At 37.4% G+C, this 19,801-nt stretch overlaps 1 protein-coding gene across 5 annotated transcripts in view; it reads right to left on the reverse strand.

Moving 5' to 3' along the window:
- Positions 1 to 19,801, reverse strand: part of Wdr92 (WD repeat domain 92) — a 52,720-nt gene that overhangs the window by 4,369 nt on the left and 28,550 nt on the right. For 3 of the 5 annotated variants that reach the window (XM_067097657.1, XM_067097692.1, XM_067097683.1), the window contains exon 4: positions 12,788 to 12,883. The exons of the other annotated variants lie outside the window; for them this stretch is intronic. In XM_067097657.1, the coding sequence (XP_066953758.1) occupies positions 12,788 to 12,883 (96 nt within the window). The remainder of the gene's footprint in view (positions 1 to 12,787; positions 12,884 to 19,801) is intronic. 5 annotated transcript variants of the gene reach the window in all.

Here is a 19,801-nt window from a genome sequence, read left to right on the forward strand (position 1 = left end):
ATCTGTTGCATAGTAAAATGTCACACGCTGCTAAGTAAGTGTTTAATTTTTCTCATTTCAGAAGTCACTATGTTGATAAGTTTGTGAGTTCACAGCTAATATTTTCCTTGCTGGTATCTAAATATGACATTTTCATAATAAAAATCAAGTTTTATATATACTTACCAGGTAACTGCATAGTTAATGTATCTACCTCATGCAGCAACTTTTTTTAATTTAGCAGTGGCGCTTCTTTTGTTTAAATGTAGGTGACAGTACTGGCCGCCATCTTCAATTTGTTTGTGTCCTGATGTCCGTAAGAGAGGAGGAGGGTGGGCTCTGATTCTTTAATTACTGGGTAAGTATATATAAAACAATTTTATTATGAAAATGTCATTTTTATATAAGTAACTTACCAAGTACATTAATTACATAGCTGAATCCCACATTGCGTGGAGGTGGGATACACTGACATGGTCTACTCCAAAACATAAAAGCAAGATAATGAATTTGAAATAGAAAAATTCTGTCAGCACTGTATGCAATGCTTGTTGTTTCCTTACCTGGTAAAAGCACTACTGCTGGTGAATACTTCCTCTGGTTGGCGCTCATCTTAACCCATAGTAGCATGGTTGTTGAGCAGTGGAGCGCCTCTACTAAGTGGGAGCTTTGTAGTTGAGGATATGCCTGATGGCTAACAAAGTATACAATACGATGCCCTTGCCCTGGGTGCAGTACCAACATTAAAAAACCAGACAATGCTGTCACCTACTCTGAAAAACTTGTTAAAAACCACAAACTATCCACTAAGACTGGTGGATTCTCCAGGTAACTTGTACCCCCAGGCTCCCCACACCTCGAAAACCTACATCACGATGAAAGGATAGTAGGACAAAAAGTGCTTCCTATAATTCTTCACCCAATACCAAGCCAGCTACTGATAACGGACCCAAGGTACTGCAGTCGTTAAACACTGTTTCTATTTCCTTCAAGCATTGAGAAGCAAGAATGGACCTTCACCTCCAGTAGGTAGACTGGATAATGGAGATCAAGGATATGTTATGTCTAACAGCTAAGGAAGTAAACACCGCTCTGATATCGTGTGCTCTCACTTTAAGGTTTGGTAAAATGTCCTCCTGGATCTGGGAATGTGCTTTTCTAATTAACCCAACAATGTACTTCTCTAATTAAGTCTCTTAAGAAGAACAAGGCGTTCTCTGATAGAGGATGAGATGCGTTCCTTACTGAAGACCAGAGATTACTAGATGGGCCCCTGATCTTTTCTGTCCTCTTCAGGTAGTATCTCAATGCTCTGACCAGACACAGTACTCTCTCTTCCTCCTCATGACCAAGATTTTTCATCAAGTTTTTCACAGTGAATGAACAAGGCCAGGGCTTGGACAGGTCCTCGTTCTTGGCCAGAAAGCCTAAGGTGAAGGAGCAAAAGGCAACCCCTTGAGAAAAGCCTACTATTTTGTCAATAACTTTTATTTTGCTGATACGCTTAGCCATAGATAAGGCGAAGAGGAAGAGAGTTTTACGCATCAGATTTCGAAGAAAAGCACAGCAAAAGAGCTAAAAAAAGATGGGCCCGTCAGCCATTTAACCCTTAAACGCCGAGTGTCTATTTACAAAAGTGTCTCCCGTATGCTGGCAGGGTTTGAGAGTTAGCGCCGAAGCGGAAAGAAAGTTTTTTTCAAAAAATCACAGTACGCTTAGTTTTTAAGATTAAGAGTTCATTTTTGGCTCCTTTTTTGTCACTGCCTGAAGTTTAGTATGCAACCATCAGAAATTAAAAAAATATCATTATCATATATAAATAGTGGAATATATGACATTACTAAAAAAATTTCATATATAATTGGATACAAATCGCGCTGTGAGCAAAACAGTTAAAGTTAGTTATATTTTTTTTCATTGTATTGTATACTAAATTGCGATGATTTTGGTGTATAACATATTGTAAAACGATCAAAGCAACACAGAGAAAATATTATAACAAAATGATGCATGAATTCGTAACCCACGGACATAAAAAAAACGTTTTTTTCAAAAATTCACCATAAATCGAAATATTGTGCTAGAGACTTCCCGTTTGTTGCAAAACGAAGGTAAATGATTGAATATTACTAGAATGTATGAGTTTTAGCTTACAATAGCAGTTTTCGACCATTTCGGTTGAGTCAAAGTTGACCGGAAGGTTGAAATTTTGGCACATCATGATTTATATGAAAATATTTCAAAACTGATAAAAGCTACAACCATGAGTTATTTTTTGTTGTATTCTACATGAAATTACACATTTTATATATAAACCTTTATGTAACAGCTAATAGAAAATGGTGCAAAAATTATGACAAAGTGACTAAAGAATTTCTGAGATTTTCAGCAGTTAGCACACCGGACGAAAGGAAAAAGTTTTTTTCAAAAATTCACCATAAATCGAAGTATCATGCTAGACTTCCCGTTTGCTGCAAAATGAAGGTAAATGATTGAATATTACTAGAATGTAAGAGTTTTAGCGTACAATTGCAGTTTTCGACCATTTCGGTTGAGTCAAAGTTGACCGAAGGTTGAAATTTTGGCACTTATCGTGATTTACATGAAAATATTTCAAAACTGATAAAAGCTACAAACATGAGTTATTTTTTGTTGTATTCTACATGAAATTGCGCACATTTTCATATGTAAAGCTTTATGTAATGGCTAATAGAAAACAGTGCAAAAATTACGACAAAGTGACTACAGAATTTCTGAGATTTTCAGCAGAGTTAGCGAGCGGACATAAGGAAAAATTTATTTTTAAAAATTCACCAAAATTGAAATGTTGTGCTAGAGACTTCTCGTTTGTTGCAAAATGTAGGTAAATGATTGAATATTACTAGGATGTAAGAGTTTTAGCTTACAATTGCATTTTTCAACCATTTCTGTCGAGTCAAAGTTGATAAAACGTTGAAATTTTGGCACATCATGATTTATATGAAAATACTTCAAAACTGATAAAAGCTACAACCATGACTTATTTTTTGTTGTATTTTACATGAAATTGCACATTTTCATATATAAAACTTTATGTAACAGCTAATAGAAAACGGTGCAAAAATTACGACAAAGTGACAAGAATTTCTGAGATTTTCAGCAGAGTTAGCACGCACGGACGTAAGGAAAATTTTTTTTTCAAAAATTCACCATAAATCGAAATATTGTGCTAGAGACTTCCTGTTTGTTGCAAAATGAAGATAAATGATTGAATATCACTACAATGTAAGTGTTTTAGCTTACAATTGCATTTTTTTACCATTTCGGTCGAGTCAAAGTTGACCGAAGGTTGAAATTTTGGCACTTATCATGATTTATATGAAAATATTTCAAAACTGGGATAACAGCTATAACCATGAGTTATTTTTGTTGTATTTTACATGAAATTGCGCTTATTTTCATATATAAAACTTTATGTAACGCTAATAGAAAACGGTGCAAAAATTACGATAAAGTGACTAAAGAATTTTCAGATTTTTTTTAGTAGAGTTATATATACGTGGATATAAGGAAAAAGTTTTTTAAAAATTCACCATAAATCGAAATATTGTGCTAGAGACTTATATATTTGTTGCAAAATGAAGGTAAATGATTGAATATCAATAGTGTAAGATTTTTTGCTTATATAAAAAAAAATATATATATATATATATATATAATATATATATATATATATATATATATATATATATATATATATATATATATATATATATATATATATATATATATATATATATATATATATATATATATATATATATATATATATATATATATATATATATATATATATACATATATATATATATATATATACATATATATACATATATATATATATATATATATATATATATATATATATATATATATATATATATATATATATATATATATATATATATATATATATATACATACACACACATATATATATATTTTTTATTTTGGTGGAATGCAGGTGAAAAAAATTTTTTTTTGCATAAAACAAAATAATATACAAAACACCAATAAATACAGATATATAAAAACTTGTAATAAATATAAAATTAAACATAAAATCAATGCAGAATACTCACTCGTAATCCTGACTCTTCGTTCTAATCTTGTTTTCTCCCTCCTCCATTGAAGAGTCTTGCATTTTTTCCTCTAGACATGACGAGGTACAGGTGGAGGAGGGAGATATATATATATACTGCAGATGGGCCGCCCTTCAGCAGTATGCTGCGCCCTCCAGTGTCCCTTTGGTATATATACTCCAATATAAACGCAGTGTGGTATTTGCGGTCACACTCCCGATCCTGCAAAGTGCTACCTTGCAGGTGCGACAGACAAACCGGGTGTCTCTTCTGCTTATGCCCTTCTAGGGGCTCCAGTGTGTGATCCCTGCCTGCATATATATACACACAGGATCCACTATATATAACAGGACATTGGAATGTCAGGACGGGCGGCAGCAGGGACAGGGACAGCAGGGGCGGCATCATCAAGGGCGGCGGCAGCAGGGTCGGCGTCGGCAGGAGCAGGACAACCGAGGTTGGCCCTCCTACCGACATCTGCCCTATCCTCTCGAGGCAGATCAGGAGCTCAGGGCAGGGGGGGCTGTGTTGGAAGGCCACTCCTCTGGATTGAAGTTTATGAGGGCATTCCCGGCCACCTCGAGAAACTGGATGTGGGACAATCTCCGGGTGTCTGAATTGTACCCACAGTAGAGGATGTAGGCATTCTGGAAGGCCAACTGAAGGAGGTATTTGAGGAGCTTCTGTGTCCACCTCCTGGTTCTCCTGCCGAAGGGATAATACTGGATGAGTTGATCAAAGAGATCAACTCCTCCCATGTGACTATTGTAGTGCCCGATGACAGTAGGCCATTGGACACGAAACTCCTCATATGTAACTTGGCCCTGCCAACGTTTCTTCTTCCGCTGAACGACCCCTTCTTGGATGGGCTCATGACTGGTCGTAATCATGGGCACCGACGGGACATTGGAATGTCGGACCCTTCTAACAGATGATCGAAGACATCTCCTTCCGCGAGGTTGGCCACTCTGTCTCTCCTCTTGCCAGATGTTTGGAAGGCCACTCCTCTGGGTGGTTTAGCGGCCACCTGAGAAACTCTTGAGGTGTCTGACATTCAGGGCCCCACGGAACCAACGAAGGGTACCTCCTGGTTCACTGACATGCACACCTTCATACAGTTCCTGGGCCAGGGATACCAAGTTATAATAATTATCCATAAACAGGTGGGTATCCTGGTTACGGAAACGATCCACAAGACCGAAGACAGTGTCACAGTGTCAGCGTGAAGACCCCGGAATACACAGAGAAGTCAACGACATATCCAGTGTTGGATTCCGTAATAAAAAAGAACTTCACACCATATTTCATTGGCTTCTTGGGGTTGTACACTTTTATGCTTAGATGTCCTTTGTATGGCATCATCCCCTCATCCAAAGAAATGTTCTTGGAAGGAACCACGAGAAACTGGCACCGTTCACGAATGTACTCCAACACTGGGCGGACTAAGATGAGGCGATCTAGGTTATTCAGGGTATGGCCCTTCGGTTGGTTGGCGTTGAAATACCTGTCCAACGCCAGGAAACTATCACGGGGCCTAATGCTGGGCACATTGGGCATACTTAAAAAAAATTCTGCCTCCAATATTGCCTGACGTCGGCAGCAGGCATCACTCCAAAAAAAATGTGGAGCCTCAAAAAATGTGCCATGTCCATGAGGTTGCAGCCCCGCCATCGATATAACAACGTTGTCTGCAGTTCCTCACAGCAGTACCAAGCGTAATCCACCGTCTCTGCAACGAGGTATTCCAGCAATTCCTGTGTAAGGAAGAGCTGAATGAACCCCAGTGCAGTGAGAGGCACAGGGACGATCAGTCCAGGTACTGCCGTGAATGGGTGCATGTCAGGTGGGGTGGGGTCCTCCAACCACCCCTCAACACTTTCAGACGAACGGCCTTCACCTAGGCTGCCGCAACAATGTGACCTTCTATGGGCACGTGCGCGGGCATGACTTCGCACTCCCCTCCTTTTTCTGTTTCATCGTATCAAACGACTTTACCAGGTCTTTAATGTCAGTGTTTGAAGAGAGATCCAGGCCTCTTGCTTGAAAACGGAGCTAAGCATTGCCCAATAGCCTTTAATGCTGGAGGAAGACAAGTTCTTGGTATTCCTAAGAAAAAGGAGAAAATCTGCAATTTGCTTTAAAGTGGTCTCAGAAGATGAGACACTGCAGTTGTGGCACCGTCTAAAGACTGACCACTTGGACTGATAGACAAGGCTAGAAGACTTCCTTCTGCACTCTGCCATATTCTATGAAGCTTCCCTTGAAAAACCCTTCACTCTGACAAGCTTACAGACAGCCTGAGCCTGTCAGGGGAAGAGCGGACAACCCTTGGTGGTGTCTTCTGAAGTGGGGTTGTCTGAGTAGCGATACTTTTTGGGGAAGCAGCACTGGGTAGTCCACCAACAGATGTAGGTGGTGTGGGAACCAGTCCCTCAGAGGCCAAATTGGGCCTATGAGGATCATGGTCTCATTGTAGTGTTATTTCGAACTTGTTCAATACCTCCCAGATCATGCTGAAGGGTGGGAAGGTATCATGCTGAAGGGTGGGAAGGTGTACAGGTCTAGATTCGACCAATCCTGTAACATGACGTCCATGGCCCATGCAAGAGGGGTCCGGGCCTGGCGAGCAAAACAGAGGAAAACGATGGTCCCTGGGATGGTTCCATGGGATCCAGGGTCCACTCTGTGAAGGACCGGCTTTTGACGGCTCAGCTCATCCACCACTACATTCAACTTTCCTTGGATAAAGCGAGTGAGAAGAGTAAATTGATTTAGGTCCACCCTCACAATACAGTAATACCTCGATCTTACACAATTCGAATTCACAGACATGCAAACTTTTCACTGGAACCTAACTAACTGTCATATGTGATTTCAGACTTGCAACATTTGCAAATCCTCGAGAGAGGAGGGAGAGAGAGAGAGTGAGAGAGATAAGGGCTGTCCTTACTTACAAGAGTGAAAATATTTGTCAATTATTACGGAGACAGAGAGAGAGAGAGAGAGAGAGAGAGAGAGAGAGAGAGAGAGAGAGAAATTGTCCTTACTTGAAATACCATGTTAAATTATTTTTGAATTATTACGGGGACAGAGAGAATAACATGAGAGAGAGAGGGAGAGAGAGAATAAGTTATTCTTACGTTAGATATCAAGAGATGGAAATTCATGATTTACTGAAGGAAAAAAGAGAGAGAGAGAGAGAGAGAGAGAGAGAGAGAGAGAGAGTTGTTAAACTTGAAATACCATGTTAAATTTTTATGAATTATTACAGGGACAGAGAGAATAACATGAGATATAGAGAGGGAGAGAGAGAGAATAAGTTATTCTTATGTTAGATATCAAGAAATGCAAATTCATGATTTACGAAGGAAAAAGGAAGGAAAGAGAGAGAGAGAATCCTCTGACAAGCTGGGGGCAACGATTGACATAATTGACAGCTTTACCCTTGCCCCTTGCCCTTCTCTTCAAAGGTTTCATGAAAGATCGGGAAATTATATTTGTTTAAAATATCACAATTTACTACAGACATGTATAAATTTTGTAATAACAGTTATTATTATTATTATTATTATTATTATTATTATTATTATTATTATTATTATTTTTATTATTATTATTTAATCTTAATCTTATTTGAAAATTAGTACAGTACTTGTTAGGTAAATCATTTATCAATAATTATTAGGTAAATCTTTTATTTATCAACAAAACAAACATACACATGTAACCATAAAAATTCTCTCATCTCTTACTGAGATTAGAGAGAATTTTTCTTTATGTTTCATATTTATTTGTTTTGTTGATAAATTATTTGTTTAATAATAAGTACTAATTTTCAAATTTCACTAATAAGTACTAATTTTCATATTAATAATATTAAATAATATTTTTGGGCAAAGTTTTTTCTTATATGCAAATTTTCTTGAGTTCAAAGGCTTTTTGGTTGTTGATCAACTTTTTATTAGTTTCACAGTACTTTCTACATCACCTACGTTCTTCACGGTATAATTGTTGAATAAAGAAACAAAGATTAACTATTTGTTCCATTCACTGGGAACACAGCACCATGGCTGTTTCATCACTTGTCATGACCTCTTCAAAGTGTACTACATTTTCTTTGATTTGTTGTATTACACTGCTGAATTCCAGCATAAAAAAAATTAACAATAAATACATTTAAATAAAATACAATAAAATTAAAGTAGAAAAATTATAACTAAATACAATAAATACATTCAAATAAAATACATTCAAATTAAAGTACAAAAATTATTTTAACTGAATATAAGTTGAACAAAAATAAAACATTTGAAAAAAGATTTACAATAATCAACAATGTTTAAATGAACTATAATGGATGTCAAAAACCAGTTGCTGGTTGTTTTTGGCAACAAACTCTCACATTTTCAATAGGGGTTCTGATTACCTGTGGGAAAGGATGAGGAGAGATGATAATGTTGTTGTCACTATTTCAGTTATTTGCTCTTCCGGTGTTGGATGATACGGGAAATTTGCCTACAAGAAAATTTTCTGCTTCCAGATTTGGTTCTTTGTAATAAAATGCAGACTGATACATGTATTTGATTAGTCAGGCCAAAGACTTTGCTCCATAATGCTGAAACTTAGGTTTCTCCAAAAGTTCTGAGTTTAAAAAAATTCTGTTTCGATTGACAGGGAACCGATCGACAAATGAGTGTTGGTGGATGGCTCCATTATGTAAAATGGCGTAGATGTCTTTAGCGCTTAGAAGTGTGCAAAGCGTATGTTTTTGGAGGACTGGAACATTCTCTCAGGGCTAAGTAAAACAGTAAACAACATTGCGCAGGTCTTCTATTTTTCCGGTTCTAAGTTGGTGTTATTCCTCATTTTTTATAGAATAAGTCAAATTAGGTTTCTTAGTTACAGGAGTCACCAGTTACTGGCGGTTGGTTCTGTTCTAATTTGTGATGATAAACAAAAATCCAGCTAACCGAAAATCAGATTTTCGGGGCTTATTTGTAATATCTTAGCCTAGATTTTTGCTGGCGTCTCTAAGGTATGAAACAAAACCAAGACCTAATCTGCACTGGCTGAAACCATGGATTTTGGCACCAAAAAGTTTTGCGATTTCCGTTGCTCATCAAAAGCTGTAAAACCTGGCGGCCCATCAGTAATATGGGGACTTCCTGTGGCAAACTTGAGCCCATTGTTTGGGGGCTTTGGCGTTTCACTCTGCTGATTATGCTGGTAAGTCCCTTCTTCTCCTCTTCAAATCTTTCACTATATTCAGTCCGATGATAAATTATGATGTTTTGGTTTCGTCACTGTTGTTCTGGTTTCACTGTTGTAGAATTGTTCCAATTTTTCTCTTTTATCACATCTTGTTGAGTTTATCCTGAAACCTGTTGTTGGTCAGGAGTTGCTGGACTCGCTCGATTTCCAGGTGTGTCTCCCGCCACGTGGAGCAGTGGGTTACAGCTCTCTTGATATAAACATCAACCACTAACAGCTTGTAGGCTAATATTAGAGCACTCCCCACATGCACTGAGACACTGCCCAGTGTTTGTTGTCTTCATGCAGACTGGTGTCAAACCGTTCCCATTTTGGGTTACGAGGATGTCCAAGAAAGGCAGAGTTTTCTCTCTGCTGAATTCCACCATAAAATTTAATATAACTGTAATTACAAAATTTATACAATTCTACAGTAAATTATGTAGTCCAAGAAAGGCAGAGTTTTCTCTCTGCTGAATTCGACCATAACATTTAATATAACTGTAATTACAAAATTTATACATTTCTATAGTAAATTATGTGATATTTTAAACAAATATTTCCCGATCTTTCGTGAAACATTTGAAGACAGGGGCTGGGGCAAAGCTGTCAAAAATGTCAATTGTTGCACCCAGCATGTCAAAGGATTTCTGGTTGGTTCTCTCTCTCTCTCTCTCTCTCGTTCATAGTTAGCACTCTCACATTTTTACAACTTATTATTTCTCTGTACGTCTTTACCTGTACAGTAGAAGGGGTATTCTCTGTCAGATCAACCAGTGCTTAACACCCTCATCTCTCAGATTTTGCTAAAATTTGGTTTAAAGGGAAATCATAGGCCCTGAATCCATCTCTGAAATTTTTACACCAATCTGACAAATGGTTCAAAAGATATGACCTCGGGAAATTTGAGGTCATGCATGAGATCACATTTTCACCGACCCGTAATTTGGTCAATAATGAACACAATTGCATAAATGTACATGTATTTAGAATCAGACAGAGCCAAGGCATTCAAATATACAGGTTTTAAAACTCTAGGTTGAAAAATAAAAAAGTTATAAAAAAAAAATTTGGTCACAATTTGACCTCCGGCGTATCAAATGAGAATTTTTTTATAATGTAAAAAATGAAGGAAAGGGGCATTAGCTATTAGAATCAGCAAAGAAAAAAAAGTTTGTGTATGTAAGTATTTTTCATAAAACTAACCTATAAGTGAACACCATACTCATAAGTCGGGCGTCAGTTCTACCTATTTTTCCACACTTAAGTTCATATTTTGACAGATTTTTTTATAGATATAAAAACAAAGACAGGATTCTTAGTTATGAGGAACAATTACAAAAATGTTTGGTAATGTTGGTACTTTTTATGTAACTAATACAAGTGAACAAAAAAAAATCATTGTTGGTGTTTTTCATGTCATAAGTAAACACCATATTTATAAATTATTATATATTCCAATTGTAATATCTTAGTCCTAGATATAAATTTGAGCTTGGCAAATAACTAAGAATATAAGAAATAAAACTATTACTGCTAATCTGCACTTTAAATAATAGTTATAAAAAGAAAAAACACCTACTTTATGGATTCATGTGCTGGTAACATAAGTTTTGCATTTGCAATGCTTTCATCAATTTCTTTTTTGGAAAAATGTATTGTTCTCTCACTATCTCTTAGGCTAGTACAACTCATTACTTTTTAACATATGATGTCCAGGCACAACACATGAATCCTTGTTTGATGGATAATAATGAACTTCCTCCTGATGACCCAAAAGGGTGCAGAAAGTCCACTGTGAAATCATCAAACTCTTCACAGTATTCCACCACAATTCCATTTAAACCTCCTTGTTGTAAATGGATCCAACATACTCTCCTGGTTTGATCCACTTATTTCTAAAAAAACATTGTAGGTTCATTAGAAATGTGAGTTTTTCCTTATTCTTTTCTTTTATCCAATGCCATTGAGATGGGATACACCTTGTCAGCTCTTCCTTTTCAGAGGAACAAATCTTGATATTTCGAGTTCCAGGAATGCCCTACTTTCCTTAATGCGATGGTCCAACATTCTTTTCTGCCTCTTTCTTTCTGCTGTAGTAACACTGAAAGGCTTCATCTTCTTGTTCAAGTTTTCTTCACAAAACTGAAACATGTTCTGGAGTAAAATTTGATATCATAGTTCTCTGCAAATGACCGAGCAGCAGCTCTTTTACTGTCTCTCAATCCCATCTAGGCATTTTTTGTTTGGGATGTTACATAGAAAATACCATCTTTTTAAGGCCATAAGATGAAAGACCCTCTTCATGGTAACAGAGGTTTGTGAAATTATATCTGTTCTTATATTGGCCAGCACCATGCCATCTGAGAAATAATGCACCTTCTTTAATTGTGGGCATCTGAATTTAACATAGGTCATAACTTCATTATGAATGTGAAACCACTATAGTGTCGTGTTGTAATGATGCGATAAAAACACACACTAAAATGGCAAAGTTCCTGGTCTACAGATTATCTGTAACAGATGACAAAAGGGTGAACTGTCCTCCTGTGATCATTGTCCCAGTGAAAAAAGTGGGCAGCATCATGGACAATCTTGAATAATTCTCAGAGAAATCCCCTACACAACTAGAGCGGCTCTCAGGTGGTACTTGGCATTCCTTCAACTGCTTATAGTGCTGGGATTGTTGCTGAGCAACAACGATGATAACCAACCAACAGATTTTCATGCTTAGGGATAATAAGAATTCATGGAGTGGTTCCACCTTATCAACCATTTACAATGGTCATGCAGTCACCATTGCTTATAATACTTCATTTTGAGCTGATTTCACACTGTCAAGCAACTCACTGAAAATTCAAGACACCTTCTTCCCCTGGGCAATCAATGCAAAAGTTGCATCAAGCAATTTCTCTCTCTCTCTCTGTGCTGCAGACACTGTAATCCAGAAAGATCCTTATAAGAAAACCTCTTTCTCCCCATTGCAGCTAGCTGTAATTTTGGATTTTGATGATAAGTGCAGACAGACATAATGAGTCCCACCACTAACCAGCAAGCCTTTAAATATGATGGCTGTAATTTTTGCAAATGTGGAAAATCTAACTTTGGGATTCTTTTCATAATTTTTGTATAGTTCAAAAATCTCTCTTAAATTTCCAGGATCAATAATTTTTGCACCTTTGTTGGACCTTCAGCACTGATAACTTTAATGCAATCCTTTTGTCAAGGACACATACGACTAACATCATCCGACTCATAGAATCTTCTAACTACTGTATATCTTTGTCCTCTTCAGTTATTACTCTTCCTTTGCTCACTGTTGGAACTTTTGGAAGGATTCCATGTTCTGAATTCAATAAACGGCTTTTTTTTTTTACCAAGTATATTGTAGATATAAGCTAGTATTAAATATGTTATATTGTTGATATAGTACTTACCTTTTGTAATTGGTGTTTGGTCTTGGAGTGCAAGAACTGGTTCAAGTGAGGTTGAAGGATTTTCCACTATGAAGCAACCACTATCATTCTTCACATCTTTAATTGGAGAAATGTTACTCAAATCACTATCAATAGTACATGATTAACTTGAATCTTGATCAGACTTGTTTTCAGTGGTACTAAGTATATTGGGGTTTTTCATTACAATTTTCCAACAGTTCACACACAACAATGAGTCTTTTTTCAGTCTACCATCACATTTTTCAGCAAGTGTATCTGTCACTTTTCTAAGATTGACTGTTATGCATTTTTTGTGTTTTTTAATTGGGTCCTGGCAGTATTTCAAATGTCGAACCATTGTGATGTAATCTCTAAGAATATGAACACAGGAATATCAATTAGATAACAAATTTTTAGAAATATACCAATGTACACTTGATGTTTTGAGCCTTGATAGTCTCTGAGGATCAGAGCACCATACCCACCAGCCAACCAGTTATACAGCTGCAACTGTACTAACCTGTGGACAAGGATGCTGAAATCAGACAAGTAGCTCCTTGTTTCAACAGGTTGTTTAACAACACTGTTGATTATTTCTCATAGCTTACCAACATACACTTTGCTTTTTATGATTGTTTCTCATAGCTAAGAACACTGTCTTTGTTTTTATATCTATAAAAAAATCTATATGTCAAAATATGAGCATAAGTGTGAAAAAATAGGTAGTTCACTGATTTGACTTTATATGGTGTTCACTTATAGGTTAGTTTCATGAAAAATACTTACATACACAAACTTTTTTTTGCTGATTCTAAGAGCTTATATCCTTTTTACATCTATAAAAAAATTTCTCATTTGATACCCCAGAAGTCAAATTGTGACCTCAAATTTTGTTTTTTGTACAACTTTTTTATTTTTCAACCTAGAGTTTTAAAACCTGTATATTTAAATTCCTTGGCTCTTTCTGATTCTAAATATACATACATTCATGCAATTCTGATCATTATTAACCAAGTTATGGGTAGGTGAAAATATGTGACATCATACGTGACCTCAAATTTCCCGAGGTCATATCTTTTGAACCGTTTGTCGGATTGGTCTAAAAATTTCAGAAATGAACACAGGGCCTATGATTTCCCTATAAACCAAATTTTATCAAAATCTGGGAGAGATGGTGTTAATTTCAACAAATTTTGGTTTTAATTTTACCTCTTACCGTCTACGAAATGTAAATACGCTAGTGGCAAATATTTCTAAAACATAGAAACATAATAACCAAGAGTTGAATTATTCCAAATAAAAAACACTGTTTGTTCATGAAAAAGCATTTCAAAACAAAGAGAAAGAGACGTAGAATAGAGAAGTTATTAAATAGTGGTTGAGACGACTTCTAAAAATAGATAGGTCGGAAGGAAGAGAGAAATTCTCTTCCAACTCCCTATTTTTATGTCAAGCATTTATTTCTTTTTTTCAGGGTAATGTATTAAGCTAACTTTTAAGTGAAATTACAGTCACTTTAACTTTATTTAAAAGTTAGCTTAATAAATTAGGGAGCATGATTAGGGTCATATTAAGTGTTGAAACTTTAGAAATACAGGCAACGCCCGGTTATTGACAGGGGTTCTGTTCTGATGGTGTGACAATAACTGAAAATCGGCGATAACCGAAAATTGGTGATTTTTGGTCATCGGCACCTCAGTTTGGTATATATTGGCGCCAATACCCAATTTTCGGCACCAAAAATTGCCAATTTTTGTCGCTAGACAAGTGCCACAAAACCGGATCACCGATGACCGAGTCCACCAATAACAGGGGACTGCCTGCAAACATTTATAAGCAGTTTTTGAGACAGTGTCAAACTCAGGGAAAAATTCACCTTGCACAAGGGGTTCTGGAACCTATGACATAAGTTCGTGGTATGACTGTAATTCTCTTGAAGTTTGACAGAGAGAGAGAAAAAGGGTACCACCTTATGTGCAGATGTAAGCTAAGGGTGTGGTGTTGTTGCAGACTAGGTGCGTAAAATTCTGAAGGCCCAGCTGAACTGCCTTCAGCTCTCTTACATTGATATGCAAGTTCTGTTGTTCTGGAGACCATGTCCCCTAGATCTCTTGATTGTTTAGCATGGCTCCCCAACCTATGTCCAAGGCATTTAAATATAAGTCTACATCAAGGTTCAGAAGATGAAGGGACTTCCAACAGCCTTCTTCTGACAGCCACCACTGCAGGTCCGATTTTATCTCCGGGGTGATCAGAAAGACATGACTGTCTGGATGTGTCTTCCTGTTCCAGTTGGCCTTCAGGTAAAACTGGAGTACAGTACAGTAATACCTTGAACTTGTGCTATTCGAGAAGCACGAATTCACAGACACACAAACTTTTCATTGGAATCTAACTAATTGTCATACATGAGTTCTTCACAGACATGCAAACATTAGAGAAAATACTGGGAAATCCTGCAAAAGTGTTTGTTTAATTTTTTATGTAATTTATAAGTTTTCAAGTTTTTATGTGTAAATTAAATAACATTAAATAATAAAAGTAATAATCTCTCTCTCTCTCTCTCTCACTGTACTGAGATGAGAGAATTTTTATGGCACTTGTATATATTTGTTTTGTATAAATAAATTTACCTAATAATAAGTACCAATTTTCAAATATTAATAAGATTGATAATAATACTATAACTGTAATCACAAAATTCGTAGGTGATACATACATTAAACAAACATCTTTCCCTCATCTTTTGTTAGAAGCTCGAAGGCAAAGCTGTCAGACATACATGAAAAGAAGGGAGAGAGTTGCTGATACCATCTACAAACTGTAAATGCGCCACTTTAAAACATAGAGACACAGAGCATTTCAGAACAAAGAGAAAGAGACAGAATAATGAAGTTTTTAAAAACGAGGTTGAGAACACTTCTAAAAATAGACCAGTGGAATGGGGAGATAGAGAAAAATAGTATACTAATCTTCATACTCCTATATTTTTAAGTCAACCATTTATTTCTTTTTTTATGGGTAATGTATTAAGCTAACTTTTAAATGAAATTACACAACCTTTAATTTCATTTAAAAGTTAGTTTAATACAGAATTTCCTTCTTTTGATATCTAACGTAAGAATAACTCTCTCTCTCTCTCTCTCTGTAATAATTCATAAATAATTTAATTTGATATTTTAAGGGAGGACAATCTCTCTCTCTCTCTCTCTCTCTCTCTCTCTCTCTCTCTCTCTCTCATTTGTTATTCTCTCTGTCTCCATTATAATTGATAAATAAATTCTCTCTCTCTCTCTCTCTCTCTCTCTCTCTCTCTCTCTCTCTCTCTCTCTCTCTCTCTCTCTCTCTCTCTCTCTCTCTCTCTCTCTCATAGTAAGCATTCACACATTTTTACAACTTATTATTTCTCTGTGCATCTTTACCTGTACAGCATAGTTTAAACTGATATAATTTTACCTCTACCGTCTACAAAGTGTAAATACGCTAGTGTGGCAAATACGTTCTAAAACACAGACACTTAATATCTAAGAGTTGTATTAGTCTCCAAATAAAAAACACTGTTCATGAAAAAGCACTTCAGAACAAAGAGAAAGAGACAGAATAAAGAAGTTATTAAAAAGAGGCTGAGAAGACTTAAAAATAGATCAGTCGGAAGGGGAGAGAGACAGAAATTCTCTTCCAACTCTCTATTTTTATGTCACCCATTTATCTCTTTTTTTAAGGGTAATGTATTAAGCTAACTTTTAAATGAAATTACAGCAACTTTAACTTCATTTAAAACTTGGCTTAATAATTTGGGAGCATGATTAGGGTCATATTTAGTGTTTAAACTTTAGAAGTAAGCATTTATTAGCATTTTTATAGACTGTGCCAAACTTGAGCGAAAATTCCCCTTGCGCGAGGGGTTCTGGAACCTAACCTCACGTAAGTTTGGGGTATGACTGTACTCTCATATGTAACCTGCCCAATCTGGTGAACATTTCCATGGAGGCCAGAGTCCCCAATAGGCTCGTCCATTGTACAGCTGAACAAGACGATAGGGCTAGAAACTCCTGGGCTGTTTGAAGGCAGCTGGAAATCCTCTTGGGGACAGAAAAGCCTGAAAAGCTCGAAGGGTTCAGTGTCATCCTCAGATACAGAATTTCTTGAGAAGGGCTCAACTGGGACTTCTGGGGTTTTATAAGAAGGCTCAGCTCCTGGGTCAGAAGAAGAATCTTGCGTGTGTCCTTTATGCACCTGTCCTTCGACGGGGATCGGAGCAGCCAGTCGTCTGGGTAAAGACTGACGTTGATCCCCTACATGTGGAGCCATTTCAAAAGCGGAGACAGGACTCAAGTGAACACTTGAGGGGCTGTTGAAAAACCAAAGCAAAGAGCCCGAAACTGGTAACCTTGTCTTGGAAGACAAACCTTGGATACTTTCTGGAGCTTGGATGAATGGGAATTGAAGGTAAGCATCTTGCGTATTTAAGGTTACCATCCAGTCGCCCTGGTGAAGGGATACAAGGACTGAGTGGTTTGTCTCCATCTTAAACTCTTCAGGACAAAGTGATTAAGGGCGCTTACATCGTGGACTGGTCTCTAAACCCACAATGTCTTTGGTACCACAGAGACGATTGTAAAATCCCTCAAAGCTGGAGTCCTGCACCTCCTCTATGGCCCTTTTCTGAATGAGGGAGGAGATTTCCTCCAATAGGGCCAAGCATTTCTCAGAGCCTACCAAGTAGGCTGTCAATGTGATGGGAGAGGTGACTAAAGGGGGCTCTTCAAGAATGGAATGAAGTAGCCCTCTTTCAAAACGTTGATAATCCAGGGCTCCGCTCCTCTTATCAGCCACCTCTCCCAAACTCAAGAAGTCTGGCTCCTACAGGTGCATGAAGACTTCTGTCTCACTTCCTCTGTGCTGGCTTGAAAGAGATCTTCTTGATGGCTCTGGATGGAAAGCGGACATTAAACAGGACTTGAATGGCATCCAAGATCTCCCTTCATGAAAAGGCTGTTACTGGAGGGGAGGTGGCTCTAGCTTGAGAAAGAGAAGAATCCTTGGGACACCTAGATGACTGTCAGCAAGTCTTGAGTAACCTTTTACTGTAGGTCTGATGCTATCTCTTTCACTGTCCTGAGGGAAAGATGATTCTTGTCCAGAGGCGAGAACATTTGGGTCTGGGTAACCCCCTTAGAAACAAAGGAACACCAAGGCTCTCGTTTCTTCAGCACCCCAAAAGTAACAAGGGCAGAGAGCTTTAGAGAACTATCTCTTAACAGCCTTGTCCGCACAGGACAGAACTCCAAACCAGTCAGAGGAGATATATGAAGCGAGATCTTGATGGTCCTCAACTTTCTTGACCAAATATACCCACGACTCAATCATGGAAACTGGAGACTTCAAATACCTTGAATATGTCCTTAACCAGATGGTCCAATTCTGCAGACGTAAACATGATCTTGGCTGACAAGAAAGCAGATCGACAAGACGAGTCGATAAGACCAGAGAAATCCCCTTGGGAGGAGGCAGCGATTCCCTAAGAGGGAGCTTCCCCAGTCACGTAGGACAATTACTACCTCCTGCGTACCAGACGAGGAGGAGGAAAGGCGAAAGATGCTTTACCTTGCTTTCTTTTGGCAGAAAGCCAGTCTCCCATTCCCTTGAAAGACTTGAGAGAGGAGAATGAAAGGACCATCTTGGGGAGGCACATCCTATCATCTGGCTTATTTCTCATCAAGAACTTCAAGGCAGGCAAAGGAGCAGCAGCTGGGGCAAAAAAGCAGAAAAATTCGCCAACAAATACCTCCGCAGGGCAGCACATATAGAGGCAAAGTCAAATGCAGCAGGAAAACTAGGCTAGAGGCAAAGTCCTTTGGACAGGTTGAGAATTTGTTGTTATATATTACCAGAAAGGTAGACAGTTGAAATTTCAAGATCTTGTTGAGCCAAATTTTAAATCTGTCAGCAGGATGCTGACCTACATGACACAGCATTCCTATTAGCTCAGACATTTTAATTCTGTTTAAATATTCAAAACACTTGAAGCACTGGCTATGTCTACTTTCAAATTCCTAAGTCTGATGGGCAGATTTTCCATAATATGTAGTCAGGCAACATCTTGAAAGAGCAGTTCAATAAGATGATGCTGCTCCCACCTGGTTTCCTAACTGAATACATTTGAGGTCATCTACTTCACAATTTCTTCCTCCAAAAAATCATAATGGTCTTTTCTAAAAACTATTCATTTTCTGGTGTTCATCTATGAGTAGTAACTGCTTCAATGCTTCCTTCTGCAGGTTTCAAGTTATTCAGGTACTATAGCTGTGTATCATTCCCTGCCTTGACTAAAATGTTCTTTCCATAGCATGGTATGATCTGAAATGGGATGTTTAGTGATATTCAGATGCTCCTATGAAGCTGGACCATCTGCTCTGTATGAAGCAACATAGCAAACAATACTGGAGCCACGATTCCTAATCCAAGGATTAGCTCCCTGGGATTCCAATGAACCAACCCTTGTGAAGAGTTCTACCAAAGATATCCAAACCCTTTTTGGGATGGCTGACATCATCTAGAGCTTTCAAGTTAGTTTCAAATGCAAAACACTTTCCAACCATGATATTGTCTCCCATTCATCTCAGCAGTAATTTTCAATGAATGTGGAAATATCCACGTTATTTACATCAGGTAGTACCTTATTTCATCACCTTGAAGTACTGGTCACAGAAGTTGAATAGCAACATGAGAAGGAATGAGCAGGAATGCCTGTTACCACATGCAAGCAAGACCTAACAGCTGATTTTGGAGTACAGCACCATCAGAATATACATGGCACCTTCAGAAACGTGGTACACCAACGCACTAAATTTGAAAATGCACTCTGAAATCCATGCAGGAAATCTGAAGGAACCACATTATCGATGGCCAGATTTTGAGAAAATGCACCTAAATATAATCTTCTATTCCCAGTTGTAAATTAAAAGTCCTTTTGTCATTTAGAACAGTATACCTTTAATATACACAATGTTT

This window comes from Macrobrachium rosenbergii, chromosome 4, assembly GCF_040412425.1.
Source record: "Macrobrachium rosenbergii isolate ZJJX-2024 chromosome 4, ASM4041242v1, whole genome shotgun sequence".
Taxonomy (NCBI): domain Eukaryota; kingdom Metazoa; phylum Arthropoda; class Malacostraca; order Decapoda; family Palaemonidae; genus Macrobrachium; species Macrobrachium rosenbergii.